This window comes from Scatophagus argus, chromosome 11 (genome assembly GCF_020382885.2).
Source record: "Scatophagus argus isolate fScaArg1 chromosome 11, fScaArg1.pri, whole genome shotgun sequence".
NCBI lineage: Eukaryota > Metazoa > Chordata > Actinopteri > Scatophagidae > Scatophagus > Scatophagus argus.
In genome coordinates this window covers 21,059,149-21,087,138 of record NC_058503.1, presented here as the reverse complement: position 1 = coordinate 21,087,138, position 27,990 = coordinate 21,059,149, and the positions used below count along the sequence as shown (strand labels likewise).

The 27,990-nt window shown below is 43.2% G+C and overlaps 1 protein-coding gene across 3 annotated transcripts; it reads right to left on the bottom strand.

Moving 5' to 3' along the window:
- Window positions 1-42: 42 nt before the first annotated feature.
- On the bottom strand, window positions 43-27,385 carry glsb (glutaminase b). Of its 3 annotated transcripts, XM_046404018.1 has the most exons (18): window positions 26,941-27,385; window positions 21,301-21,397; window positions 21,064-21,185; window positions 19,177-19,306; window positions 17,856-17,935; window positions 16,980-17,143; window positions 15,608-15,666; window positions 12,043-12,075; window positions 11,488-11,546; window positions 10,844-10,910; window positions 10,537-10,587; window positions 10,109-10,285; window positions 9,136-9,267; window positions 8,583-8,675; window positions 2,068-2,129; window positions 1,704-1,780; window positions 1,558-1,621; window positions 43-1,120 (listed from the first exon to the last, which is right to left on the bottom strand). In XM_046404018.1, exons 1-18 carry the CDS (start codon window positions 27,246-27,248, stop codon window positions 973-975), a joined length of 1,923 nt encoding a protein of 640 aa, XP_046259974.1. In that variant the 5' UTR covers window positions 27,249-27,385; the 3' UTR covers window positions 43-972. The 3 variants fall into 3 exon arrangements, with proteins under 3 accessions (XP_046259974.1, XP_046259975.1, XP_046259976.1); XM_046404019.1 differs by lacking the exons at window positions 43-1,120; window positions 1,558-1,621; window positions 1,704-1,780; window positions 2,068-2,129 and adding an exon at window positions 5,593-7,428 and having other exon boundaries at window positions 8,528-8,675; window positions 26,941-27,384; XM_046404020.1 differs by lacking the exons at window positions 43-1,120; window positions 1,558-1,621; window positions 1,704-1,780; window positions 2,068-2,129 and adding an exon at window positions 5,593-7,428 and having other exon boundaries at window positions 26,941-27,384.
- Between the last annotated feature and the right edge of the window lie 605 nt (window positions 27,386-27,990).

Sequence of the window (27,990 nt, the reverse complement as noted above, 5' to 3'; positions counted from 1 at the left end):
CAACATCACAGTGAGACCACAAAAAACTACCATGTTGGAATGTTACAGCAGTATTAATTGTTCATATTTATATGTATATATTTAAACTACATATCATTGTGGAGAGTTCAATACATTCTTACAGTACATTCATAGAGGTTGATTTGGATTGGATGTGAGCGTAGTAACTTTCTAGAGCGTTGGGAACATCAGTTCCCTAAAAATTACAGCAAGAAATTCAGATTTCAGACATAACTGTGATGTCGAGCATTTCATAAACTGTGCTGAGAAGCGACTGTGACGGATCCTGTGTAATTAAAAATATATATTCTTCACATGTTGTGGACAGGAAGAGATGGAGGACGTGATCCACCTGCTCACGAACATCATCAACAATCTCTTTGTCAAGTTTAGAAACTCACACACAGAAAAATGTGACTGTGACGACAAAAGTAAAGACACAGGCTCGCCTTCATCCCAAATTAAATTACGAATGTCACACTTTAAACGGTCTCTCTGTGAAATAAATAATGCTGCTATTGCAAGTTCTGCCACTGAAAAATACATTCAGAGTACAGTCTTTCCACTGAGACGTGAAGCTTCATGGAGCCCACTGATGAGCTGGAGGGCAGACGCAGCTGATTAGAAAGTTTAGACCATAATTTCCACACACCGCACTATCTCACAAAACTAACACAGTCCAAATATTAGCAGGTAGAGGAAAGTACAATGAAAACCACACTGCAACTAATACACTTTGATACAATCTAATTCCTGTGATACCACAAATGTCATCTTCAGTACTGACAGATTACATGAGATATATGCTGTAAACACTGCATTATTTAGATACTGTGTCACTTATTTAAACTATATTGATAAGGCGCTCTCTCTCTCACACACACACACATTTTATGAGGGATGCGAAGGAGAGCAGAGATGTACAGCCAGAAAAGTCACTGATGTGGAGGATTAAAGCTGAGGGCAGCACGTCTACAGCAGGCTGTCCAGGCTCTTCTCGGCGCTCTCCTGGTCGTTGGCGGCGGCAGTCGGGCTGTATTTGTCCTGGCACTGCTGCAGGATGGTGACCACATCGTGGTGCCCAAAGTGAACCGCTTCCTCCATCGGCGTGTTCCCCCATCTGGAGGAGAAGAACACAACCAGACCCTCCGCTTAAACACACGGTATGTAGTTTCTGCCACAAAACCAAAGGCAGCGGGGGATTGTGGGAGTTGGTGTTTTCTCTCTTAAGCGGCCGCCATTACTGACGAAAATCTATCTGACACTGGAGGTCATGAGTTAAAGCTGGGCCACGTTCACTGACTTCCTTCCTCGCTAAGCGACTCTTTCCTGGAAGTTAAAGTAACAGGTGAATCATGCAGTCACCTTGAATAAAATGACAGATTTCTTTAATCAGTTGTTTAACTGCCATAAACTCACAGTCTCTTGGGGAAAGAAAAGGTAAACTGGAAGAAAGTGGGACAAAACAGCTCCTGCTTATCACTGAAGTCAGGTGATGAAGAGCCTGACATCCCATAATGATGATGATGATGATGATGATGGAGAGTCTGGACTCACCTGTCTACAGGTACTGGGTTCACCTTGCAGGCGTCCAGGAGGAAGCGAACCACCTCAGTGTGTCCTGAGGGCAGAGCAGGTGTTCAAAACCCAAACAGACACGACTCTGACTGATTGACTGACTGACCGAAGGGGAGCAAAGTTACCTTCAGCTGCTGCCACATGGAGGGCTGTTCGGGAGTCGTAGTCCCTCTGCTCCATGTCCATGGAGGACAGCGCAAACCTGCACACAAAGTACGTGTTCACTAACCTTACAGACCCAAAGTCCCCTCAACTACCGGACTCAACGCATGCAGTTATTTCCCACACAATAAAAACTCTGGATTGCCAAACATTTTTTTGTCTTTTCCCAAAGCTTCCTCTTGCTGCCACTGGGGGGCAGCAAATTGTAAAAAGAGGAGAAGCAACGCGTCCTCTTGCGTGACCACCTTCACCTGCTTTCTGTGTGTGTGTGTGAGCATCAGTGGGAGAGTGAGAGCTGTGTGGGTAAGTTAGGAAAACAGTGAGCACCTCCTCAGGGCGGACACGTCTCCTGTGTAGGCAGCAAACAGCAGGTTGATGACGGACTTGACCTGAAGATAAGAGACAGACAAACCACACAGTCATCCTGCTGTCGTGAAGCTGCTGTGGAAAATGCCAACAAAATACTTTACGCGGTTCTAAGCAGCTCCGAGGAAAATTCTGTTCTAATCTCATCCATCCTCATAATAATAATAATACCTTTATGGAATAAGCTGGTGTTTTCCCATAGTTTTCATATTGTCAACGAATACAATGAAAGGACAGAAGCAACAACGTCCATCCTTCAGTGCTTTCAGACGTGCCCATCACAGGCAGGGGACTCCGGTCTGGAAGACTGGGGTTCGAGACCCCGCCTGCGCAGAAATCAACCCACGCTGTGGCCTAGAGGTTGGAGAAGCGGCTTATGAGCGTCACCGGTTCGATTCCCCCACCGGACGGGCAGGAAACATTTGGGTGTGGTGGAGTGATTAATGTGAAAATTGCCCCCCCCCATTAGATAGATAGTTAGATGACTTTATTCATCCCCGAGGGGAAATTAGGTTGTCATAGCAGCAGATGTGCCCTTGAGCAAGGCACTTAACCCCAAATTTGCTCCCCGGTTGCTTGATGCTGCCCACTGCTCCTGTGTGTGTTTCACTGCATGTAATTTGCTGGGTGTTGCATGTGTGTGCGACTAAGTCAAATGCAGAAGACAAATTCAGTGTGTGCATGTAAAAATATATATACTGTCAATAAAGTGATTCTTCTTCTTCACAGACACGACAAGATGGACGATGTGTCTCTGCGATTCCTCCCACTGCTATCCTGTTCCGGTGACCTCAGAAATTACATTTGTTGGGGACCGTTTCAAGCTTTTAGTGTGTTTTTACATCAGCAGCAGGACGTTTGTGGGACTGAGCCACAGTAAATGACGTGTGTGTGTGTGTGTGTTCATTAATGTCAGCTCAATGGCACAGAGGACACATCAGGCTTTGAAAACACACACACACACACACACACACAATCTGTTGATATTTTCTGTTCTTTCAGTGAGATTTGTTGACAGTCTTAAAAACAGAAAAATCAGCAGACTCGACTGCACGTTCGGCGGCAAAATTTGATCAAAACGTAAGCTTTGAAGAACACGTGCTCATACAATCACGAAAGAAAATCAACCTGAGCTGACGCCGCTGCAACCCAAACTGCTTCTGCTCAGAAAAACAAGCGAACATCTGGAACACACAGTCCCCGCATGGATCAGGACTTACCGTCCAGCTGCAATCAATAATCTTCTATCAGCAAAACTTCAGGAGTTGAAAAGGCACACGGAGGTCATGAATGTTAAAAAACGAGGCGAGACGCAGCCCATGCTGAATGACTACGCAGGCTGCTATCACAGTGTAACATCATACTGCGGATGTCAGTTTAGAGAGGATAAAGTTTTATGTGAAATCCAATATAAAACAGTGCAGTTACCCTGGAAACTCTAAACAAGAAGAGTTTTAGGTGATAGATAACAGCGTTTTATTTTTGAATTTATACAAGAGACGCCAGGAGGCGAGAAACAAAACAAAACAACAAAACAAAACAAATAAACAGCACTTTCACTTTCTTGTCCATCACAGCCAAACACAGCGAAGTGCTCGCTGTGAGCAGTGAAGGACGACTGGTCCAGGACTTTACATGCAGAATTACAACCACGTGGACAGAGAGAAATCAAAACATGTAACAGTTTTTGACAGTCGTGAGATTGGAACTGCACGCAAATCCAGCTTTCAAGATTTTAAAACTTATGGATCAACTTCCCAGACTTTTAAATTTGCATTTTCGGAATCCTCAACGATTCTTCACAGGATCCGATTGCAAAGTTACAAATATCCAAACATCCGAGTTGAGAACATTAGAGAACCTGACAATTCCAAGCTCACCGAGTTGCAATGACAGTGATCGATGTTTCATTCATGTGCAGTTTCAATGTCACCAGTATAATTTATGAGACACAAATCAACATATATATGTGTATTAAAAAACATATGCAAGGTGATCAAATGAACTTAAAACATACTGATTACATGGGATAAAAAAAATTTATTAAAATCATACAAAAATATGCATGCAAGAGGGAGAATCGACAGAATGAGTGAACGTGAACATACATGACATGAACCATAAAACTGAGATGATTTCCATGGAAATACTGGGAAGTGCATTTAAAAGCCCCTTTGTCACGAGTCTGATTGTGCATAGAGAAATAACCACACAAAGCATCAGTGGGCTTGTCATTCGAATTTACCAAAGATGGGACGATCGACCCCGATTGGTTGAATTGATTGAATCGAGTGCCTTGTCAGTGCCGGTCCGGTTTGCAACCGAGACAGCGAACCTCACAGGACCGACGCTTTGGGCCAAAATTCAAAAACGGGTCGGGACAAAAAGAAAAGCGACGTTCAGACTAATCGAGAGTCAGCGGAATAACGATGCAGATCACGGCTTCTGTCAGTAACCACACCTGCTCTTATACTTTTAAAGTTATAATCCTTAATCCAGCTGTGGCTGCTGGTCTTCAGACTTCTTCTGACGTTCCACGAAAGTGTGGCGTCTCCCGACACCCACAACGCAGACTGCTACAAGAGGAGGCAAAACATGACTCTGAACCCATTTAATGGTTATAGAAGAGTAAACGCCAGCTACGAATTGTATCAAAAAATGGGTGTGACATGATGAAAATCTGAAGGATTATAACTTTAAAAACAGAAGCACAGTGAAACCAATACTGATGTCAATCCACTGCAAAAAAGAAAAACAAACAAACTATCAGAAAGCAAAAAGGTCCGAGAACAAAATGATCTGAAGTCGCCAGCAGACCAAAGAGACTGAAGAAGAAGAAGAAGAAGAAGAAGAACACTGCGGGAGCGCCGAGGGATTTCCCGAGGAGCTTTTGAATACTTTGTACCTCCACATGACAACGAGCAGAAACTTGAAAACAGAACAACAGAAGTCCGTGACATTCAAAACAAAAACAACAAAAAGGACAAAACTTCAAACAACACGACAAAGTAATGACAGGCTATTAGTGGCTCCCGCAGCCATCACTTTGAGCTCAAATATCACACACACACACACACTAAACGTACGGCTTTGACAATGACTGAATAACAGATTAAACCCCCCATACACACACACACACACACACACACACACACACACACACTACAGTCACAGTAGAGTGACGTCTAAGGCATCTGCTGACCTGACAGTCATGTGCAAGCATCTCTGTTTCCTGGAGGAGACGATTTCATAAATCTGGAACGTCACGAAGTGTATTTTCAGCACACACTGTGGTCTGCTGCTGGAGGTGATCGCTCACACACACACACCTGCCACTGTGTGCATTCAGAGGTACAGGAGCTCATGTATATGGAGAGGAGACCTCGTGATATACAACCTGACTAGAGCAGCAAATGAGAAATTTGTATACAACACTGAATAACACCTGTGTGATGTCGCACTTTCTTCCCGCTGAATGTTTACTGGTGACAGAGTGTTTGTTTTTGTTTTTGTTTTTCCAATACTATACATCACAAGCCAAAATTCTTAAATGTAAATTATGGATCTATATGGATCTATAGATCTTTGCCTAAATATAACAAAAGGTCCAAAAAGAAACCTGACAAAACTTAGATTTAAATGGCCCTGAAAAACTTTAATCCAGCACCAGCAGTTCGCTATAACTCATTCCTAAATCCTGCACGTGCCGCATTTATGAATCTGCTCAAAAGGTTTTATGCCAACTAACTCTTTTAATACTTCGGGCAAGTTTTCAGGCGGCGCTGCATGAGTATTCAGGCTCCACACCCACTCGGTGTGTCTGAGAGCCCAAATTCCACGTCTAACTTTTTTATTTTTAACCTTAAAGCCTTAAAACGCAGCTGTGATAGACGTGGTGAATTATTTAAATTTCCAAGGCTTGTGTTTCTGTGCAGTGCGGTTCCATTTCTACACGAAGGCAGCCTGTTTGAACAGCAGCGTATTTGTGTGTGCAGCGTAAACATGCGCTGATGGTTTTGGAATGCGGCCCAGTTCAAGCCGGCAGATAAAAACCCTGCAGTTAGTTAAAGGTTGTGTGAGCACTGGTGAGACCCGTGCAGGCTGTGTCACACACACACACACACACACACACACACACACAAGCGCTTTTCTTTTTCCAGCTAAACTCAACAGCAGCTCAGAGTGAGAAAACAGTCGTTTCAGTCTCACTTCAGGCTCTTTAGCACCGACAGGTTGGAGCCGAACTGAAGGCCTGCAGCTTCCCTTTGAGACACGTCGGTCGCCGTGTTCCTCGACATTAGTTCTGCTTTCGGGTCGACTCTGGGAGTTTAGAAAGACATCGAGGGAGGCACAGATGCTGCTCTGCCTCAAACCCATTTCCATTTAAAATCAGCCATTAAAAGCTGCTTGGCTCTCAGCACAGACTCACATAAGCGTTGAGATTTTCAGGTGAGTTTTTTTCCTTCTGAGGGCCCATCGTGTAAAACTGAAAAAGCAAAAATAGCTGCTTTATTAAAATCCCTTCAGACATCAGAGCTCATCTTTTTTGTTTTTCTTTTTTTTTTTTGAAAGAAGAGAAACTACGTTGTGCTGGCTACAACACCGCTGCACCGCACTCACAGCTAACTCACATGTCAACAATATTCTCCTTTGACCCAAAAACTTTTAGTATCTGCTACAATACATCCATCATCTGTAAGGTCACCTGTTCAGAAGACAGTCTGAATATTCAAAGACGGCTCATCTAAAAGCTCCACTCAAACACACTCACACATCATTTGGTTTTTTTTCCTTCTTTGGTTTTTTTCCCTCCCCAACCGTTAGCTGATAAGAGGATTCTGTCAAAAACTGAGCTATAACAACCTGAATACACGTGCATCACATCTGAGACACACACACACACACACACACACACACTAAGGCAACAGGCAGGCGGAGGCCATGAGCTCATTTGGATTTCAGATCAAACTTAACAAGCAGTAGCCCTCCATCACACATAAAAACAAGAGTTTGTCGGCACACAGTAAACGCTTCACGAGCAATAAATAATCCTCGACACAATTCAGACTTAAATATTCAAGGGGAGGCGGTGGCATTGCTGCGAGAGGTGGGGAGAGAGCTCAGTCGAGGCGAGGGGTGCGGGGCTCTCCTTTCTTTGATTTGGTTTTTTTAATTTCACTCTGCGACATTGTCCATCCTATAGACTACAGTGGTGGAGCTGTCCTGGTGCGACTCGGTGGGGGACACCTTTCTCCAAAGGGGGGCTTTCAGAGCTAGCTCCTGTTGGAGACTCTCGTAATCCATGGGTCCGAAGGAGTGCAGCTGTTTCAATTGACACGAATAACAAATTAGTCTCGCTCTGTGTGTGTGTGTGTGTGTGTGTGTGTGTGTGTGTGTGTATGAAGTGGCATGTGGCTTGCTAAAGCAGAAAAACCAGAAAAAAACCAGAGCCAAAACCAGTTCATTTGCCACCAGCCCAATGCAGGTGATTTGCTTGGAACAGCAAAGTCGTGTTGTCTTTTCTGCAAGCCGACGTCAGTAAATTAAAAGTAACGTTAATTTGGTGTGTCTCACTGAGCTGGCAGCTCAGCACCTGAACACAGCAGCAAGCTGTGGGGAACCAGTCGGGCCACACAGCGTACAGGTGTGACAGCACTCCTCACAGGTGCACATAGTTTTAAAACAAGACCAACAATTATCTCATCTGTCGCCACAGTTTAGTTCAGCTCCAACAAATCAGTCCCGGATGCCTGAGGACAGCCATGTTGGAGACAATGAGCATCTTTGTGTGTTTAATATTTTCCCAAAGAGTTCAAATATAATAGAGTATTTGCTTTATTATTATTATTATTATTATTATTACTCTCTCCTTTGAGAACTGCAGGTACTGGTAAGTCCATGAAATGATCACACAGACTAATTTTGGCTCTAGTTTTTTGTGGCCTCAGTTAAAGGGGAGGGGGTGGGGACGATTTCAGATCCAGATCGATCTCGAAGGCGTCCACAATCTACTTCTCGATCACAGTGTGTAAAATCCTCTTAATTCTGTTTCTTAACTTCACATCACATCGATGACCAGCAGACACATGACCAGTGGAGTCATGTAGTCAACTGTAGTCAACAAGACGGCCACGCTGATTGGACAAATGACTTGGCGTGACTCTTTCATGGGTGACATATTTTAAATAATGTAATGTGAGTTAAGTCAAGTCTGGCTGTGGTCTGCAGGGCTTTTCAAAACTGAGAAAAAGACCACAGATTAGACTGTGTGATCATTTGGCCACATCGCCCACCCACAGCCTCCGTGTGTTTGTGTCATACTTTAGACGCAGATGTTCATCAGTGTGTGTGTGTGGAGTAAATTTCCAGCTTTTGTTGGGGAAAAAAAAACTTTTCAAGGACGAAAGAAAAGACGTCGTACTGAAGGCGTTTGGCTCAGTGTGTTCGCTCCTCACGTCGTGATGCTGTGTCCTTACCCGCTGGTCCCCTCCTTCCCTGCGGGGGTCGTGCTTCTTGGCGAAGTGCCGCAGGTTGTCGTAGTTGTGGAAGTTGAAAAGTTCCACGAGGTCCTGGAAGGAAAAGAGCAAGAAGCCTGTGATTTCAGCTGTAAATACATCTCGGAAAGCACAAGAGCTCATTTCATTTAAAAAACAACTCTGATGACGTCTGCGTTCTTACGTCCTGTCACGCAGTACGCTCCGAGCTCTGGCCACTCTGGCCTCTGGGTCATCGTTAATTTTAATAAAGCATCAACTGATGTGTGTGTGTGTGTTATTGACCAGCTGAAATACTATTAGTCTAACACATTAAAACATCCTTTTGGCAAACAATAATGCAATCTTCATGTCACGCAATTTTATCTCTGGATATAAACATTTTCAGCTCTTTCAAAATGTCACCCTGTAAGATTTTGGTGTGTTTAAGAAAAAAAAAATAATTCAATAAGAATGCTGATGCAATTATCTCTTAAGACAAGCACACAGTGCAGGCATGCAGCGGTCTGCTCTTCAGCTTGTGGACATTACGTACCGTGCAGAACTGGATTCCTCTGACCGAGTTGCCCAGCTTGTCTAGTGGGGGTGACCAGCACATGATACCCATCACGTTGGGCACAACCAGCAGGATCCCCCCTGCTACTCCGGACTTGGCTGGCAGACCGACCTACAACAGGGACAACAGACCGGTTACATAACACACAAGCAGGCTGCATTAACAGCACGGTGGCGGCGGGACAGCGCCGAGAAACGACAGTCAGCAAAGAACAAGTGGACAGGGCTTCAATAAATCATCATTTGGAGCACTTTGTCCGCTGCCCGTCACATCACCCGAGAGCATCCGCTTTGTTTGTTATTGGGCTAAAATGAAGGAAAAAGGAGGCGACTGAGTTGAGAGGTCAGTCATGTGGTGTCACACTGAAACACCGAAGACGTTATGCTCGTTCAGGATGTTAAAATGTTCTGTCCCATCAAAACAAACACCTCAGCTCGGGCAGAGTCCTGACGCTTGTATCAAGACTTCAGTGTATTTGTATTCATAGTGTGGATTTCACCAGCATTTCAAACTGCTTCAGTACAGAGAAACAGCAGCCTAAGAGCAGAAACAGAACGTAGAAGACCAGGATCAAATTGCACCAAATCCTTCTAAAGTTTTACTGCTTTATGGAGTTATCTTTAAACTAATGATTTACTAAATTAGGTTGTACTATACAAATTCAAGGAAGGTCTTAAGAGTAAATGTTTACACACTCTAAACTCTGCAGAAGCAGAAGCTGCTTCGATCCGTTTGGCATCTGCAGTTCTCAATGCAGACGCCACTTTAAAGTCTGGGATGTTTCCTGTAACCACGTAGTAGCTGGTTAGTATTTCCAGATTCAAATGTGAGGTCACTTTATCACAACTAACAACTAATATAAGAGGGTGACCAAAGAGGGTGACCAATGTGAAATGAAATGTGAAATAACAGGAAAAAATGATATTCTGCCCTCTTGTGATCTTTCACTTACATGGAAGGCAAACTGTCCTGAGAAGTCGTACATGCCGCAGGAGTGCATCAGACTCAGCGTGTTCCTCACCGCTTCGGGGGTCAGCACGCGCTCACCCGTGATTGGGCAGATGCCGCCGTTAGCCAGGGTGGCGGCCATGACACTGGCGCTCTCGCAGGTCACCTCGATGGAGCACAGCTGGAGGTTCACACAAACAAGCACAATTTGTTTACTGTTTCCATGTTATGATCTTCCTCCAGTGGAGGCACAGGGAGAACTGGTGCAGAAGTGGAAACTGGATCTGATCGGGACGTCAGACTCTCAGGGGTGGAATCAATAGTGTAGGAAGAGAAAAGCGGGAAGACAATATTCTGTAATTAAAAATTAATCAGGGCAGAAATATGATACTGAGAAAATAAATAAATAAGTAAAATCACTGCTGCACTCACTTGAAAGTAGAAGTCCAGTACAGACGTCATGTCGGTCCCCTCAGGGAAACACTGCACAGAAACACACAGAGTTTAACACAACAATAAGGCTTCATCAGAGTCCAGCTGATTCCAACGAGGACCACGTCAGCTAAAAGGACAACTATGATCAAGTGAGGATTACAAAATGCCCTCCGATTGGTCTGCTAGTAACTACTTGCCCCTCCTCTTACAAACATGTACATTTTATCCTCATTACTGCTGCGCTTTGAAGGGCAGGGAAACGGCAGAAAACACAGTGAGCTTCATGAGACGTCCAAGGTCAAACCTTTTTCTCTTTCAGGTAGTAGCCGATGGCAAAGTTCCTGTCGCCTGACTCACGCTCGGACTGGAATCTGTCATGGGAGGAGCAGAGATCTCCCATTATGTGGAGGAAGGAAACATGTGCACTGTGTGTGTGTGTGTGTGTGTTGGAATCCCGTCACCCAACCCCCTCATGTGTGCAGTACAAGCAGAGCACTCATGCCATCATGTGACGATGCTGCAACACGAGCCCCGGCACTCGGCCTTTTTCCACAAACATTGTTAGCATGTGTTGCCATCATGAATCATGAATCATGCACAGGCAGCAGCCTTTAGAGCAACAGCAGCTCAAATCCACTTCTTTCATAAAACCCATCAAAACCAGTTTAACTCCTGTGGGGAATAATCAAGTCCACAGTTGACTTTTTAGACCAATTTGCTGCAGCTACACTGAGGTAAAGCTGAACATTTAGGCTTCATTACCAACATTTTACTTGCTCATGTCTCAGTCTTGTTACTTTCGTATTGTGCAGTCACTTACTAAGCAGACCCGCTTTTATTAAAGCCTGATCTTCACAGTCTGATGATAGAAGAGGCCTTTAACACCTGATAAAACTGAACCCATAGACCGAGGGAACGTTTGCCAGGACACGACTCAGGATTACTCACGTGGCGTTGCTGAAACCCACATACTCGTTTCCTGCCATCTTTTTCAGAAAGTTCATGACCTGATAGGGGAGACAGTTGTGTTGAGTGTCACAAAATGATCAACAGGGCTTCATGGTATGAGGTTAAACTCTGCAGTCCATTTCTACTTTTAAAATGGCTGGCTCCCTGTTGTGAAGAGTGAGTCCTGCACACAGTGATGTCGCTTCTTAGTACACAAGGAATCAAAGTACTTTTAGGTTTTATACTGCATCATACAACACAACAGAGGTGGGACCAAATCCAAAGTCCTTAACTCTGAGTTTTGGGTCCTAAACAAGTCATAATGTGCTTGTCTGAAAAAAAGAAAAGTTTCAGGTTTTTGAGGGCTTTAGCAGCCATTTGAGCATAACTTTCTGAGCTCTGAGCTGTCTCACTACGTTAACTGATTTTTTGGTTAATTAACTTTGTTTAGACGCTAAAGAGGGAACAGAAGAAACAGTAATAAAGACGACATCTCTACAGCGACATAATGCGTGAGGAGTCTGCTTGAGGAGGTTCGATGGCTGTAATACTTACATAGTCAAATTTTTCTGCGTTGCTCGCACCTTGCTGAGGAGAGAACAAAAGGATGAGCAGTTAGCACAGTTCATTCGCCGAGGGACGCTGCAGAGGACAAGCTCAGCATCAGAAAAGACAGTACTAAAACGACGATGCTACTGCTGATAAATTAACACTACAGAATTAGCAGATGTGAACTGATTTTTTTTAATTTTATTACAAATATGATGCAAAAATCACATGAGCTCTGCCGAGAATATAACAAGTAAATACAAAATATTAAGATTGGCGAATGGGTTACAAAGAGGAAAGTCTTTTTGGGTGAAAAGGGAGATTTAGTAGACATGTGCATTACCAGAGTTTAGCCAGTTAAAGAAAAACATGTCTCACCATTACGTCTCACTGATTCCAAATAAGGGACTCAATATCATTTCAACTCTTAAAGGGAAAAAACACAATTTTTCACAGTCTGAAGCAGCCCTGACTCTGTGTGTGCGTGTGTGTGTGTTTCTACATGACTGCACAGAGATGTGGGCGTATGCAGGCGAGTTCGTATTATGGGTTATCATAATGCAGGTGTGTGTGTGTGTGTGTGTGTGTGTGTGTGTCTATGTGCGTCTAACTGTAGGTCAACATGTGTCATCTGTGCAAAGAGCCTGTCAGCCAAAACAGAGGGCAGAAAGGCAAATAAGGGAGGATAAAATTCACAGCTCGTAGCTCAGTGTACATTTAATCAGCTCATTGATGCTGCTTATCCCCACATAGAAATCACAGCAGAGGAAAAATGGGCACACAAGCACATTTAAAGTGCTATAGCATCACATGGGTTTATCAATTATTCATGTTTTGGATGGGGTGAAAAGATTTTTTTTTAACTTTACACAAAGGCTAAATTTTCATGCTGACAGTACGTTTTAAAGTCTACACTGGACTGTGCAGAACAAAGTTAAGTGACACTGATGGAGATGTTAAAGAGTCACTATATGGGGTTTCTACAGAGCTGATTGGAGGAGAAAGAAGAAGAGGAAGAAAAAGAAGAAGGGAAGGGGGGGGCGGGGATCAGGGGATTGGAAGAGCGTGAGGAGATAGATATGGAAAAGGAAGAAAAAATTACCAACGTCATTTGACCTGCAGCAGCAGTCATTATTTCCCACAGTTCCTAAGTCTGCAAAATATGCAACAACATACAAAAACAGCAACAACATGTAGCCTTCAAGCACCATGTAACAACAGTTTGGGGCATACTGCCGTGGCAACCATCCCATAGTTTTCCCACCGAGGTTAAAGCAAACCGGGCAACCGGACCAACGGCTTGACATTTGTGTTTCAGTATAGAAACAGAAAAACAACACATTGAGACACTGAGGACACATTCACTCTCCCTGCACATGACTGAGATGACAGAAAAGTAACCTGCTCATACACCTAAGCAAACACTTTGTACATTATGTGCCACAGATAAATAAGATGAGAACTGGTTTGACTTGAAGCACAGGAGTTCAGCTGAGGAGGCGAGGAGGACCTCACAGCACTGTGTGGTATGTTGAGGTTTGGCCAAAAATAGGTTTTGTCTTGGCCCACTATAGGTCTGCCATATGTAAAAGCAAGAGGAGAAGATCAATATTAATCTAATTTAATCTTCTTTTAATTCCATCGTTCTGCTTCTGTTGAGGTCACAAAATGCTAACTAGCTAAACAGTGTTGTATTTTGTGACCATGTAGAAAACTGATTGGGTGCCTGCCTGGATTTCAGTGTGTCTTTCTGCCACACGATGCAGTTCCTTCCAGGTTTTAATGTTAATGTTTTTCATTACAGAAATATTAGGAAGAAAAAGAAAAAGTTGTCTGGGACTGGATTATTTATTAAGGTCCGGCTCCATGGGCATAAATGTTGCCAAGCAGCAAAAGAGAAAGATAGTTAGTCATACTTTGGTTAAAAATTAACTTCATGGAACCAACTTCAAAAACATGCCATTATAAAACTGGATTACTGTGTCAACTGTGTTGTCATTTTTGTTTTAAAGGCATCATTTACACACCTGGGCCAATTCTGAGAGTTTAACCTTTAATATTTAAACCCATTTGCATAAGCTTGTGCACTGACTACAGGACCCAGTCGGTTTGCTGTCACTTTAAAAAATCAACACTAACTTTAATGCCAAAAGGCAACCATTTGCTGATAAATGCCAAAGTGTCAATGAAACCATCTGGTCAATGAATAAATAGAGTTACGGTGAAAATGCACAAGAAGCACAGGTGAACAAACTAAATTTAAACCAAAAGGGAAAGAGTTTTATGTGGACACTGAAACACTCAGAGCCTGAGGTGTGGAACACAACGACTCTGTTGTTTCTTACTACTTTAAAGTACAAGAGGGCCAAACCCACATAAAGATCACACAGGCCACATACTTCAGCATGCACCGTCATACATAGAGTTCTACAGTTTAATTTTCAACACACATTTCTTCCTCTCAAGTAAAATTAAACAAAACAAAAACAAAACAAAAACTAATAATAACACCTCCAAACTTTCATACAACATCAATAAGATGCAACAAGGATGAAGTGTATTATTAGTCAGTCACACAATTCAATTCAAAGGTCATCTCCAGAAAAAGCTACAGTCAAATAGCAGCATTGGAAGTGACTGAAAATGTCAAGATTCTATAAAGCAAACAGAAAAGAGCTGGAACACAGTGAAGGTGTTTACAGACAGCTCTGTGAGTATGCATGTGCGAGCGAGCGCTAATTATTCACTGATTACGTAAAGAGAGCCTGCTGGGGTTTAAGAATTAAACATTAAACCCGAGAATGATCATTAACAGCTTTAACGAGCTTAAAAATCTAACACTGCTGATGTGAAAACCTGTGGACAAACTGGGCCTCTAAGCCTCCTTCAATCCTCCATTTCTGCGGGTGAACACACGAGCCGTCGGATCTGACGGACGTCTCATTTCTGCCGCCTCACTGTCCATCTGTGTTTACACTGAGTTCTAATTCAAATGGGGTGACATCCAAACTCTGGAGCCAAGGGGCTGCGCCAGAGGAGGATTTTACCGACTTCCTGTCTCTCTGATCGTGAGCCGAATGCGGCCGGTCTGCTTGCACCTGCACTCGTCGCGCTCTGCGTGTGCGTTATTTTCAGCAGGGACAATAACAGCGTGTGTGCTGGGCGGCTAAGTGCCCTCAGGAAGGATTAGCACAAGTGTTAAATCACCATGACAAGACACATGGCAGTGGACTAAGATGGTGACCTAGAAACAAGTCCAGATGAGTCAAGGGTCATAAATATCTGATCACACTGGAAAGTCCACTAAATAAGTTGTAAATAAATAAATAAATAAATATAAAATGAAAGAACGAAACACTATTGTCAGTCTTGAGTTAATTAGGCCGTCGTTATACAGTCAGATCTTATCTTCAACCAATATTTATGTTAACCTTCATTTTATCTGCTTGATAAAGCAGCTCAGCGATACCCACCATACAAGGAATTCTCTAAGGCTTCAGTGGAAATGACACACAGACGGGACATAAAGACACACACACACAAAGGAAAAAAAAAGTATTACTGCTTTTACCTTTATCAGTGAAGTACAAACAATAGCGCCAGCATTCACCATGGGGTTGTGGGGCTTATCTGCAAAACAACATTTAAACAGTAAACATTCAGTTTCGTGAAGAGTCTATAGACTGATCAAACAATGAGAATCAAACAGATGACTTCAGTTACTGCAGATAACATTAGTGACTACAGTACAAACTCTGGTGCGTGTTGAGGGTTTCAAACAATAAGAGAACGTATTTTAGGTATTGCAGCCAGAGAGGAGTATCAGCAGCTGCTGTTGAGCCACATACATCAGATTTAGGGAAGCCAACGAAACCATGCAGTCCTGTTAATCGTTTGTCAGCTGCTGAGGTCATGTGACTTCTGACATTTCGTGGTTGCCTTCCACTCGCTTAGAGAGGAAGCCTTCATCCCTCAGATCTCTAAAGAGTTCAAGTACTTTTACGCTTACGTCACCCACATTTCCTCACAGGAGTCCTGATCCTATTACACAACACAACAGCCACGGGGTCGCCCTGGCAGGCGAGAGGCAAGACTTCCAACACAGGATGTGACCACAAAATGGCTGCAGTTTCAGTGCCAGTCTGGGGATTGAGGCATTTCCTCTGACCAACCAACCACCACAAAGGCGACAAGGATAACAATTACAACATTTATCTTCTTATCAAAATGCCCCATCAAGTCATACAAGTCTCATTCCAAAGAGGTGGAGATACTGTGTGAAACAGACAATGCAAGCTGCAGCAGAGTGTCAACAATGTTTTATCTTTCACTTTCACTTGTGGAGTGTTTTTGCAGGATGTATGAGTACTTTCACTTCTATTCTAAACTTCTACTTCCACTTATTCCACAATTTGTTTGGTAGCCACTCACATGCTGAGTTTAAAAAGCTCAGAGCCTCTTGGCACATTTTCTGTACAGGACTGATGAGCATTTTCAAGTAACAATCTTTAACTACAGCAGCTAGTGGCTTTGGGCTCATGGGGGAATGTAGCTAGCATTCACACAAAACTGGGAAAAATGCAAAAAATGTAGTGTGGAACAACTGGAAAAACTGCCGGCCAAACCTTACTCTTCCACAAACTTGTTTTTCCATGATTTATGTTTGCCTTTAACCTAAATGCTCCCTTGTTTACACAACAAACAGCGCCGAAGCCTCAATGAGCGACTGATGTTTGAGGTCGTCACCAGAAGTTTGCCCACAGTGGATGTAAACAAACTATAGTTCAACCCCATTTCGTTCTGCTCAATACTAACAATAATATTCAGACACGAACTTCCTAAACACGCTCAAAGCCCTGAGGTGACGTCACACTGGACTTTCTCCTGCAGCAAACTTTCATCAGGTCTCCAGAGTCACATTCTGAGGAGGGAAAAACACTCACCATCTTCATTCAAGAAGAGCTTATTAAAGCGCAGGCCACTGGGCTCCTTCCCAATGAAACTGTGAACATACTCTGTGCCGTAGTTGTTAACAGCAACCGCGTACTTCAGAGGCTTGACACAGGACTGCAGACAGAAGGGGACCTTGGTGTCTCCGACCGTGTGTCTGCGAGGGACAAAAGATAAATTATCTATGCTGGCAAATTAGTTGCACTGTCAGAAGTTAGAAGTGACACATTCAGAAAGTGGAACTACATCAAAATGAAAGTGATATGAAACATTAATGCTTGGTTGGCATAGTTCGATTTCACGGAACAATAGGAGTGTCCAGGGACACCCACAGAGTCCAGATAGATAGAGTGAACCATACAGTCTGTTCGCCGCTGTGTTATCTTTATGACTTCCTCTCATATACAAACATACACACTTGTGAAATATTACAACAGCATATCAGAGGACAAAGACTGATCAAAACACCTGCTGACATTACGCTACACGCTGGACTGTCCTCTTGTACTAGTTTTGTTTTTACTGGAAAAATACAAGGTGCACACAGGATGTCCAGCAGCTGAACGTTAAGGTGCAACGCCCTGCTATAACTGAAACCACAAAGATGAATCAACATTTCTGTGAAACACACAGAACAGCGAGTGTATTACAAAACATCTGATTCATAAAAGCATCAGGTGAAAAGCAGCAGGTGAAATGTGACTAAATACATTTATTCAAGTGCTGTACTAATACAGTTTTGAGGTATTTTGATAACATAAATGAATTAAAAACCAGCTCGTATTCATGCCTTTCTTAAACGACTGGATGAGTTTGGAAATTGTTTAAAAACATCACAGCGTGAGGTCCAGTTCACGTCCGTGTCTCACCTCTGTCCGTCCACAGTGCACAGAGAGACGGCCCACAGGTCGGGGCTGAATTTGGCGAGCTGGGGAATGTAGTCTGCAACCTGAAATGAGAGGCGAGGCGGCTGAGACTGGTTCACCTTACACAGCTGATGTCCGCCGAGGCTCAGGCTCCAGCGGAAAGTTAACATCTCTGACAAGACAAAAAGTCCACCCTGCCACACTCGCATCACAAAGTGTTTATTCTCTGCTTTATCTCCTTCCACATTACAGCAAGTCACGTGCCAAATTTTCCAGGAGGCCTTTCAACAACCCCCAGAGAGGTTTCTCTCCGTCAGTACATCTACACCGACGCCGGCTCACTTTGAGATTTTTTGTTGTTGTTGTTAAAACACTCTGCAGAGTTCAGGTTTACGTGGGGAAAACAGAAGCTACTGGAAAAAGTTGGGGACTGTGTAGCTGTAAAGACTCACCCGTAACCGTCTGTAATTAAAATACAGCTGATCACACCACAGGCGTGTTGTGACAAGCCCGCATGTATGGTGATATTGTCAACTCTGTGCTCATGAAGTCAGATTTTGCCTGGTTAACAGGTTAGCATTCATGAATGATCAAATCACAGTTTTATGCTCATTTGGTTATCTCACAGCTGAAACAGATTTTGCTTTCATTGTCAGCTGGTTGCTGACCAAAAGAGGAAGGAGAAAAGATTTATCGGTTTGTAATGAGTGTGTGGATGCTGACGACATGAAAACTTCTCGTGAACACAGCATTTTCACACATTAACTCCGTCAGCCGGTTTAGGGTGGATGTGGACCATTTTCACAGCACACGTTCTTACTTGTCAAAGCAGGTGTAAATAACTGTAACAATGGCTCCATACCATTAAGCTGTGCACACTATGAGAGCCTGGAACTGGCTCACCTTAATGGAATGCATCATCAGCGTTTACCTGCGCTTTTATCAACTTTGACAAGTCAGAATGTCTGCTGTGAATTGGATGGATGGATTAGTCTTCTGTGAGTCACCAGATGCTTTTCAGCTGAGAAGGTTTCACTGTGACCCGGGAATCACCGACTCAAGGTCTCCTTTTCATGATTTTGCTGCCGTCTTTTCTAAAATGTCTGCACAAGGACCTGTCTGCCACCTAAAATGACATGACAAGCCCGTCGCCAAAGAGAATCCGGCGACAATCTGCGTTGGGAAAACCACTACGATCCCTTTAACAAGTTCATTGGTTCATCAGAGGCAATCTGATGGTAATGAACCTGCACTGGCTAAACAATAATGATGATGATCTGGGAGAAGGAGAAAAAGAAAAAGAGTCATGGATCTAAGGACACACCTGTCCTCCAGAGAGATTTTTGGCACTCTCATACAGCTCATCAATATGGGAGGTGAAGGAGTCGAAGTCTGGGATGACGAACTTCTTGCGGAAGGCCTGAGTGAGCAGGACAATGTTGCTCTGGACACACCTGATGAATAAATCACAAATAGCATGCTAAAATACTGTGACTGCATGCAACTGAAGGAAAAGTTTGTCAACCAAGTGAGAAACCCTGAAGTCTGACAAACTTCTGTGAATGTTAGTAAGAGTGACTGATGAAGGAGCTTCATCACAACATATTGATCAGCTGCTTTTAATCCACAGAGTGATCCAACATGAATCCAGAGCAGTGATGAATGGTCAGACTGTAGCACAAACACGGACACAGTGTCAGGAACGTGTCTGCACTCACGTCCAAAAAGTTGAATTTATGAGGAGTTCTGTGGAAAAATGAGCAACAGCCATCACAGAGTCATGCAATACGAGACCAAAAATAAATTTTAGGTTAAATTTATTACTCTTGCAATATTTCCTCACAAACCATAATAGCTGAAGTGAAACTAAACAGTGAGAGTTCATATTCCTGTACACAAAAATGCTATCTTAACTTATTTTTGAAAAAGTTGAGGAAGTTGGAGTTTCACACTGAGTTTAATTCCAGAAAGTTGAGAAAACCCATGAGAAAATACCTACTAGCTTTTGAGAAATTTTCATCAGAAGACATTTTGTAATTGTTGTGACATCTATCTGCTGTGATTTGTTGCTTATTTCTCCACTGTGAACGATTTCAGTACGACATAACCAGTGCTTTCAACATGTCAGATCTGCCATGAACATTTTAAATTAAGGCTTGGAGGACTACAATTGATTTTTAACGACACAAAGTGAAAGCCAAAGCATGCTAATGATTTATTATTATGACAGAGAGAACTTCATGTGGTGTTTATGCAAATACACACAATTTCTAATGCCTAATAAGAAGACCTCTACAACAGCGTTACAGTATTAAAACTTTAGTGTTAAACATACTGTTGAATCTTTACAAAAAGCCACCAATAATTCTGACTGTAAACTTGGAATAATTCCTGCTGCATTAAGGAACAGAAGGATCTCATACCCGTTAGGGTTGTCACGACACTGAAATTTCTAACTTCTGAACAACAACTTTGAAAAATATTAATATTTAATGCAACAAAGAAAAATTTACACTAATTTGAGAGCATGAAATTTCCCTTTTTCCTGCCGTCAGATTCCTCATGGTAGCTCTGAGGAGGACTAGCTTAGCACGTTGATCTTTCTGGTGCTTTGCTAAATTTGTTGTGCTGGCGCCCGTCGTGGCTTTGCTTGCATATAAGCATGCTAGTGTGCTTTGCCTTTCCCTATTCTTGCTTCCAAACTTCCGTCCTGCTGCTTTCGCTGTCAAACAAAACCGGTCATGGAGGTTCTGCACTCGTCCTTCTCTAATGAGCTATAACATAACAAACAAGTGACTGGGAGACGATTGAGTGGGTGGAGGCGGGATGATGTGAGCACTGCAGCGGCGCTCGTGTCAACTCGCAGCATGCTGCAGCAACTGGCATATCAATACCACAGAAAATGAGGATTGGAAACTATTTCAAATATTCAGAGAAACCAGTGCAAGTTTCCTCCAATGAACTTCACACAAAAACAGAGTTGCTGCTTAAATGTTCTTCAATTGCCTGAGGATAAATAAAGTTTTTTTTAATTGAACTGAATTAAATAAGCATATATTTGTGCACAATTAACCACGTTTGAATTTGCTTATCAAAAGAAATATAGATTTCAAAATGCTTTCTGAGGCCGAAGAGAGAGAGAGAGAGAGTGAGAGGATCTTGGGAAACATGACAAAACATGCAAGACAAGACAAGCCAAGCCAAGCCTTACTTCTTGAATAGGTGCCTGTCCAAAGTTACGCCATCTGCTGTGTTCTTTAGAGTTTCTTTGAGGGTTTCCATGCATTCCTTCAGTCTGGGATCTCCTGTACGAAGCCCAGTGGCTTTAAGTGCCTGAAATAAAGCGCATTTTAGAAACACCTCAGCTTAGAAACATAAAGGAAACAATCAGATGAAGAAGAGATGACGTGATGTCGCCATCAAGCTGAGCTGAGTTTGAGGGACTTACTGTGAGAAACTTATGAGCGGGAATCTTCTCTTGACCTTCTGCAACGGTGTAGAAGAGCAAATCCTCCAAACTGGGGAGAATGCCTGCATTTCTCCTCCTACAGTGGAAAGTGGTAAAACAGACACACACATGTATGAGAAACGAGTGATGTGAACGCAAACTTTACTAAAATTCATTCTTTTCTTCTTGGTGTGAGGTTCACATCTGGAGACCCAAGATAACAGACAAAGCAACGTAGCAGGAAACACAGGTTTACTGCTATGTAAAAGTAATTGAATGCAGTGTTACTGCAGTGACAGCATTGTTCATATGCAACAGAATTGTTCTGGAGCCACAAAGTCTATTCCTGCTTGCCAGTGCAAACACAGAGCTTATCTACAGCTTTTAATAGTCTTAACATGTTAGTGGGGATTTGAATGTCAAATATTGAAAGAATGTAATCCAAGAGGAAGCACTAGTCACAGAGGTGTTTATGTGTATGTATGAGAGATAAATTAATTGTATCAGGATTACAGAAAGGACAATATAACAGCTTCCCATTGGCAGTGATCCCTGATGGATAATGTCATGCTTTATTTTTATAAATAGCAAGGCTGATTTACACCTTTCTGTGTGATGCAGCAGCACAATCTAAGACACAAAAACTTAACGGGATACAGCACACACACTGAACCTGCTCACTGGACACACTCCATCAGTGGGGGTTTAACTAACAGAAACTGTCGGCTTCCTATCCACCAGCATCAGTGATCTCAGTCTGGTACTGAATTTGTAATTTTATGACTACGCAAACATACCACGCTACGTGCCAGCTAACATGTAGGTTTGGAGCAGTGTTAGACCCTGGCCTAAATTCCAGGAATTCTCTCGTCTTTAGCTCTGCCCAGCCCTCTGTGGCTCTTGGATTAATAAAGCCAACACTGTCGCCTGTTCACACGCTGGTCGTGACACAGCAGTGGGGTCTGCAGCTCAGTTCAGAATCAGTATTCGAAATTTGGTGTTCAAGACGCGTCGGACTTTCACATCCATGAATTTTACAGACGTGGGGAAAGGAACAAGGAAGGAAAGCTTGGTGAGAAAAGGTGCATCTTCATCCTGACTATCCTGCCTTTCTGATGTTCCAATCAAATCAAAATACTTTCCGCTCTATAATTAGCAGTTACTTATTTCAACCTTACCCCACACAGTCTGATGTCCAGACACCCTTTTTCTAAAGACCACACATCCCATCAAAGAAGCAGCAATGTCCTTCAATGTGGCCTTTGACGTTTAAGCAAACTTCCATGAAAAGGCAAACTTGTCCCATGTGCACCCAATCACGCTGAACTGCTTTATTTCTTTCACAGCTGAGATGATTCGGATCCAACACTGGGACGGCAGCAGCATTTGAATTTCCAAGATTCACCCTGCAGTTCCTCCCTTCCCTTCATCTCTTCTCCTTTTGGCACATCTTCCGCTCTCCACACAGTAAACACTCCACATACAGCCAAGGTAACTGCGCCCAAACATGTGCAAACAAGCCAAGAGTGACTGAAATGCTGTCTGTCAAGCATGGCTAATCCAGGGGGAGTATTATCGCCCTGACATCTGTCATTTCATACAGCAGCCAACATATACACTTCTCAGTCACGAGGCAACCTGCAAACTGCTGCACAGGTGCATTAGACATGTCAACAAGTAAGTTGAGACGCATTGTGGGGAAATTTTAAAAATGGCAAAATTTGGCGAAAACCTTAATAGTCTGCACTTGGTTGGCGTGGGAATGAGAATGGGGATGAGAAATTATTTAAGGATTTAATGACCAACACGCTCTCTCAGGGAAAGGGTGTGTTTGTAAATATGCAAAAACCTCCAGTGACTGCAGAAAACATAAGGATGAACTGATATGATTTTACAATTTTACAGAATTCATTAGCCAGGAGGAGTCCTTCTCAGCCTGTGAAAAACAGTTGGAAAGTGTCCTCTGTGGCTCTGGAGCAGCTTTGCTGTCGATGTCAGTATTAGCTTGGGGATTACAGTTTTTTTTAAGTTTGAAACACATGGCCATTTCCAGTAGTAGGCAAGGGAAGGTCGAACGAAAAAACTAGTTAGCTCCAGTATTTTTGCAGATTGACTAGGGCTTTAAGTCATCTCAGCCTCAACTGCATCATTTTTAAAATCACCCAAGCCAAGTGCAGTAATAACTCTCTGGAATTCCCCTTTAAAAGTCAACGTCATACTTGGTTACCTGAAAATCTTTGTAAATCATGGGCCAGACAAAGACTTGCTGTTCTCAGCCTCGTTAAAGTAGCTGCAACTGAACTTCATTTGTCTTAAATAGTGACGGTCATCTCACTGCAACACGATGGGACAGATGGCTGAATTAACACTTGCCACATAACCACATCACATAATCTTGTGGCTGGTCTATTTGATATTCTCAACTGACATGAGCTGAACTTAAATGAGCAAACGCGCCTGCTTAAACTGCGCTAAAAGATCAGGTGTGAATGTAGCCTCGTTTCTCTACTGGTTACATATATTGAAAAGCCCCCTCGTCTTCACGGACGGGGGACTCAGTCCAGTCGCTGCTGGATGGCTGCGACTGGACTGAGTTTCTGGACTTTGAGTTTCCTGGATACGGGATAAAGACAGCTCTTTTTGCTCTGGAGGACTTACAGTTACGTGGGATTGCAGCGCAGTATCAAAATCCTGCACACTCGCTGCAGTTCTCTTATTTGACATTTTAGTCAAAACAAAAGTGCTTAAAAATCATTTTTCTGCCACACACAGAAACATAACTAATAGTGCAACTGTGGGTCTTCCAAAGACTCAAGAAAAGCTAAGTTTGCAGTAGATTAAAGGATGTGATCAGAGTGAGAGTGTGGGGCAAACCCCCCGGCAAGGCCACATCAGAGACTAAAGTCTGGGCTTAGTTTCACTATGAGGCGTGTTAGGGCTTAAACAAGCGTGTCTCTCATGCTTGGTCCTGCGTGTATCATAACAGCCATTTGTCACTTTTTGATCGGCCTGTCGTAATCCTATCCACCTCCACCCACTACAAAAGTAACTGATCCTATAAATGGCTCAGGGTGGATGGCTGTGAGCCAAAGACCTTCTTACTCTACAACAACATGTCTGTGATAGTTTCATATGGTACTGGCAAGTTGTTTTTTTTCCTGTCAGTTCTACCGTTGGTTTAGCCTTTCCTCTGTAGTTCACTACTCACTTAAAGCTTGATAACCAACTCCTGCCGTGTCAGAAAAATATATCATGTTGCTCAATGTCAAGATAAAGGAATCAGAGGTAGACAGAATTACATACAAGTTGTAAACCTCATTTCCCATGGATGTTTACCCTGTGAGTCATCTGCAATATGACTAACACAACATGTGAATTAACATTTCTTTTTGTGTTATTACAGGCCTGATACCTACCACTGAAAACAGTAACTTTCCAAGAACAGCGTCGCCTTGGGCATCCGAACTGTCTGCACATGTGTGCGTGCAGGCTTTGGAGAAGGCGCCAGCTTTGTTTACGCCTCCAGCTAAAAAACCGCTGCTGTTTTCAACATACCACAAATTCAACTTAAAGATGTTGGCTGCAATTATTCAGGGGCCCCATGACATGAGAGCCGCTGCACGGCAGGACCAGAGAGAAGCAACTTTTCCACTCAAAGCCACTTTCTACTGCTAGAGACTAACCCTCAGAGGTTTACGTTTCCTCTGTACTTTTATGGTATCACTCTGAATGGCCTCAGTCCCCCAAATACTGATGCCGGTCCGGACTTCTTAGCTCATCCAGCAAGCGTTCTTTGCTGTTCGTCATGTCATTCTGTTGTCCTGGTCAATACACTGCGGTTTCAGTATCTTTGCATTTGGCAACACTTTCGGGGGAGAGTGGAAATTTAGCTCCAGGAATTTGTCCTTAAAGTGTCGGGAGAACAGTGGGCCCGGAAACAAAGCTCGACTCACACTTCAGTAAGTTCCTTTGATGGAATTGGGTTATTAGAGACTGGAAAGCCAGTGACCCAAAGATGACTCGAGATATGGAGCAGCAGAACAAATAAAGCACCTCCGTCCATACACATCTCAGCGATGGCAGCGCCCCACCATGATGTGTCCTCATTCATCGATCAGGGAACATCTCAGTCATTTTGGTAACACTGAGCTGACTCAAGAAAAAAAACCAAAAAATAACAAAAACCTACCAAGCTTCAAAAGGAAACACACAAACCTCAGTCACTGTACATTCTGCCAACTGGCTGCAAGGAATACAACTTGAAATGAGAAATGGATCATTTAAATCTAACGACCGAAAATGATATCACTGCTTTCCAAAACCTCCGGCAATTTCACGCACAACATAACAGCAGACAATAGAGCAATTCTAAAAATGTCAACAAAACAGAACTGATCTTAAGGTATGACATGAATATAAATAAAGATCTCTGTCTACTGTACAATGAAAAACATCATGACAGACTCACTTATCTGTCTATGTTTTACAGGAACATCATGAGATGAGAGTTTGCACCTCACTCTTTAATTGTACAGCTCTGAAAACATAATCTCAACTTAGTGGACAAACTTCATGAATGTGAATTTCGAAATCAATGCCCAAACCTTTGACTTGTTGCATTTCTCACAGAAAATATCACTTTCAATCTGATGAAAGTTCTTATATTTTATAAAATACATATTCCACATGGGTCTAAAGCCTTGTGCATGTGCATTTTTCTCTGTAATTTGCACAAATGGCAAATGCAGTTGTGATTAGGACAGGTGACTTTGGTTTCCTGCCGAGCATACAGAGGTAAGCTGTCAGTGCTCCTCAAGATAATAAGAAAATATGTACATGTGGTTTGCATTCACTTTTAAACAGGAAAACTACATGAAAACGAGCCAAAACAAGCAGAGGAGCGTCAGCTCTCTGCTGCGACCCGCAGCCTCTTCACCAGACTGGGAGGTCGCAGCAGAAACCACTGGAAGCCACACAAACCAGTTCATACAGACTGACCTCCAGCCAGACAGCAATTCGTTATTAAATGCTTATTATTACGGACCAAACACATATAAAATATATGCTGTACAGCATATCGGGCTGTGCGAAGTAGTCAGAAAACTTGAATGACGCCTGCTCGTAACAAGACCACTGCTGTTTCACTTTCACCAAACCGCAGCACACCATGCTGCGTGTTATCTCCACAGGAGCAGATAGCTCAGCTAACCCCACGGTAAACACCAATCCGGCCAGGGCCTACAAAAAAATTCCTAATTAACTTCGGGTTAAGTTGCCGCATCCCTCTGTTTGACGGCGGGGTACAGTGAAGCCAGTTGGCACAAAACCACCGGAGGCTGCAGCCGGTATGAGCAAATCACACATCTCGCCGCTAACAGGCCGGTACGCTTAGCTAGCTAGGCTGTTATTTAGAGTGTTAAGTGTTTTAGGCGCGATTATTGTGCCTATAAGTAATAAACCTGTATGCTGGATGTTAAATATGTAAGATAAGGCAGGTATATTTGGCGATGTTTAATGTGAACGTTTGTAACGGCTGGCGAACATCCGCTTGCGCCTGTATGCGTCATAACTCGCCATCAACACCCGCCATCGCACTACGGAGTCAGTTTATTCCGCAAGACTTAAGTACTTGAAACCTACTTGTCGCTGGCTGGTTCGTTGCTGACACCATCCTTCTTCAGCTGTTCATCCGGCTCCACGGCACCTTCAGTCTTCGCGCAGTAGGAGCGGAACGGGGCGGCGAAGGGCGCGGTGCGGAGCACCGGGCGGTGCGAAGCGGCATGGAGGACCTTCAGTTGAGTAGACGCAGCACGGGAATCAATGAAGGACGTGCCGAAGCAGTAGGTACGAGTCGGGGACCAGGTCCTCTGTATGGAGACGGACAAGGGACGCTTGAGGGTGGCTTTAGACAAGTCCTTCAGCACTGTCGGAAACCTAAAATGTAACATCTCAATCCTGTCAGGCAGTTAGAGAGAAGGTCGTTGTTCTGAACAGGTCCGGTGGCAGCAGCAGCAGCGTTTGTTTCACGTTATCTCTCACCGAGCTAACTGTCTCAGACGCTGTGACTCACACACGCCGGCGGCCAAAAATAAATAGTCCCGCACTGACGTCCGTCCCCTCCGCTCCTATTGGTGGAAACGAGTTAAGGCCCGCCCACAAAGGTCTTTTGTGGCCTATTAATGACTGCTGCAAGTTACAGAATGTTTTCAGTAAAGAAATGATGGCTCACTGGGATATGAGATCCTGTGCCGGTTCTCTAAATTATTATTATTATTATTTTCATTAGTCAGCTACTGTGCATTTTTCGGCTGTTGGTGGTACTGTACATATATATTCTACTTAATTTATCTCCACCTGCGTACTTGACAATGACCTCGTCGATGACAACATAAATAATCATAAAAAAGCTCTTTACACAAGTGAAGTATTTATGTAAGATTGAAACAATACAAAGAGTGCAAAGAAAGTAAATGGATTAAATGGAGACACAATGCATGCATGTACACACTGTATAGGACGTATGTTGTCAGTGCATGATGATATGTGCATGTTGTAAACAGCACACTTTTCATCAGTAAAAATATGGTTTATAGCGGAAGTGAGTGAATGTCTTGGTTTTAGAGGGTTATTGACATAGTTTGACTGAGGAGGATCCGGTGCTTGCAGAGCTCTGTAGCGCCTTCCAGAGGA